Source organism: Triticum dicoccoides, chromosome 2B (genome assembly GCF_002162155.2).
Source record: "Triticum dicoccoides isolate Atlit2015 ecotype Zavitan chromosome 2B, WEW_v2.0, whole genome shotgun sequence".
In the NCBI taxonomy this organism is placed as follows: domain Eukaryota; kingdom Viridiplantae; phylum Streptophyta; class Magnoliopsida; order Poales; family Poaceae; genus Triticum; species Triticum dicoccoides.
The window spans coordinates 42,967,150-42,970,062 of NC_041383.1; the positions used below are offsets into that span (position 1 = coordinate 42,967,150).

A 2,913-nucleotide genomic window follows, 5' to 3' on the forward strand; every position below is an offset into this window, starting at 1 on the left:
TTGAGTCTCATTCAAATAAAGTGTTTTGAGTGCCATGACACATTTCATTTGTATAGATGAGGGAGGGGGAATTAGAGGCCATTCATGCATGCACCATGCGAATCCAATTAGAGGGAGCCACTTATTGCTTCGGGGTTGTCTAAAATGTGGGGATTATTTCATTGGCAGTTTTGAGGCCATGAAACTCGTGCCATCCACTCAAGCCTACCTTTGGTTGCTGAGAATTTTCAGCTGAGCCCTTTACACGAGAAGGGAGAGAGTAATACTAGCCTCAGTGAAGAGTAACATACAGTAGTAACATCAACATATTCCTAGACTATATTACTACCTTCATAGTGGATACTCCATCCGTACAACTGCATAAGTTATCTTACATTGTGCACCGCGACCAAGGCGGAGGAGAAAACAAGAAAACTTAATGTTTATTTGCTAATTAATACCATTGCATGCAATGAACTGATCACTGCACGTCGTGCTAGATAGTCTCAAGTTATTAAAAACATACACACCCCATGTCTCTTATTGGTTGATTTCTTTATTCATGTCAATAAACAAGAAACGAGGTGGAAGTTAATGCATCGCGCCTAAGTGTTTGGGATTATTTGGTTTTCGTAAGATGACCTATTATGCACCGGTATGGAGGGAGTAGTAACATAAGTGTAGTGTCATGCAAAATTTTATTTATTAGGTTATAGACTCATATTATATTGGTATGTGTGATGTTACTCATAGTATGAGTAACTAGCTAATTTAGTCAAACTATCTCTGTTCTTATTAACTTATTGTCACATAGACAAATTTGTTGAGTTGGACTCGATGTTACTGCTGAAATTACTCCCACTGTGGCTAGTCAATAAGAAACATTTTCATAAGGAACGAGCTAGCAAATGAAGGTTAATTAAGACAGTATATATATGTTGATGCAAGATAAAATTAAGATGAAAGCATGTACTCCCTCCTTCCCATAATGTTAGGCGTATTAGTTTCAGCACGAATATTGCGCAGGTTTACTCGAGCGATCCAATCTCAAACTAGGAAGGCGTTGGGAGCTAACCTTCCAGAAAAATAGCAATTGTTCGTTATGGGTTTATGTGAATGAATAGGAAGGCATGTGGACCTTAGATTATGGGATTGCATGCAAAACTAGTACGCCTAATATTTTGGGAAGGAGGGAGTATTAACTTACGAAAAGAACGCCCTTTATTGTACCCATGGAAATAGGGAACCGAAGGCTGTTTTCCTCTTGAACCCTCAAGAGGACATCTATGAGGTCCTTCTCCGGATCCTGATGCTGATGGGGCATCGACCTTCTTCTCTCCACGTGTTGACTTACGATACCATCCATGAATGTAAATAGCTCCTCCACATAGACCTCGACCTTATGCATAGCCCGTGAGCTGAGGGCTCGTGCTATCCGCGACGACGGAAACATGTCAGCTAGGCGGAAGCTCCCGACCAACTCTATGGCCTTGGCGGTGAGTCGCAGCAAGGTTTCCCGGTCATCGACCTCGCCGTCACCCACGACGGCGCGCACAATCACGTCGTTGACATGCGCGGACAGCAGCCTGTCGAGGTTCACACCGTCCGAGTCCGAGGACACCGACGAGGCTGCCACCGCCTGGACGAGCCGCATGGCCTCCTGCTCACGGACGGGACGGAAGGACTGGACGCGCCTGGTGCCCAGAAGCTCGTGCACGCAGATCTTGCGGAGCTGCCGCCACTGTTCATCGTTTTTGGCTAGCACGATGTCGTGCCCTTGCTTTGTGAGGAGCTTCACCGTCGGCGTCTGCGGCCTGGACGAAAGCACGGCGTCGTTGGTCCTCATCACATCCTCGGCAGCTTCGCGGGAAGAGGCAACGACAACCGGGATCCCTCCCAGCTTGAGGAACATCACAGGCCCATGGCGGCGTGAGAGGTCGCGTATCGTGCGGTGTGGGAGGTCGCCGCGGAGGTGATGGAGGCTACCGATGACGGGGAGTTGCCATGGACCCGGCGGGAGCCGCAGGCCACGAGGACGGCGGAACCATCCTATGAGGTACAGGAGAGGGACAAGAGCGAGTAGAATGTGATAGTAGAAGTCCATTATCGGCTGGCCAGCATAATTTTTCTTGCTGCTAGTTAGAAGCGAGGTAGAGATGCAATTTTCGGTCTCCTTTTACCACGTATATATACTAGCATGCCTATGACTCTCGTTCTACTAGTTCCGGCCGTCTCTTCTTACTTCTTGCTCCAATAAAGTAGTAATAAGGAGTATTTGGTTCTGTCCAAAGCAATGAGAAAAAAAGGCGTGCTACAAGATTAAGTGTCGCCCTTCTCCAAATGCTATACAAGCTATAATGTGCTATATTTGAAAATAGTGTTTTGCATAAAATGCCAATTATATCACAAAATTAAGGCTTTCATAATTTGCAAGGAAAGCAAACACTCTTAACTAGGCAAAGAAGCATACGAGAGTTAGGCTCAGGGCATGTACACTCCTACTTTGCAAGGAAAGGGAGCACTACTAATTAAACAGAGAAGCACCGACTGGTGACTGGCCGACACCTGCGGTGTGGTTTACACCAGCGCTGTCTTGCTGGAGCTGGAGGCATGGCTGACGCCCCTACTTGGAGAGGGGATGAAGAGAAGCTGTTGCTGCCTGCCGGAAGCGCGGCCGCCACTTCACACACGAGTCATGAATGCCGTTGCCGCCCTCGGTCATGAGATCGTGGGAAATTGGTGACGAGTGAGCTATGCTAGGCTGTATGTGTTCCGTCAGAGAGAGAGAGAGAGAGAGAGAGAGAGAGAGAGAGATAGAGAGAGAGAGAGAGAGAGAGAGAGAGAGAGAATAGGGCCGATGCGATGCGGCGTTGTCGGATGGTTTGTTGTGTGGTACATGCTAAAACGCTACAATGTTATTTTGTTTAGCGTCGA

General features: G+C 47.2%; 1 protein-coding gene across 1 annotated transcript in view; it reads right to left on the reverse strand.

Annotated features, from left to right (window-relative positions):
* LOC119367032 (zealexin A1 synthase-like) overlaps positions 1 to 2,083 on the reverse strand; it is a 3,004-nt gene extending 921 nt beyond the window's left edge. The window contains exon 1 of the mRNA XM_037632665.1: positions 1,187 to 2,083. Coding sequence (XP_037488562.1) covers positions 1,187 to 2,083 — 897 coding nt within the window. The remainder of the gene's footprint in view (positions 1 to 1,186) is intronic.
* Positions 2,084 to 2,913: the final 830 nt, after the last annotated feature.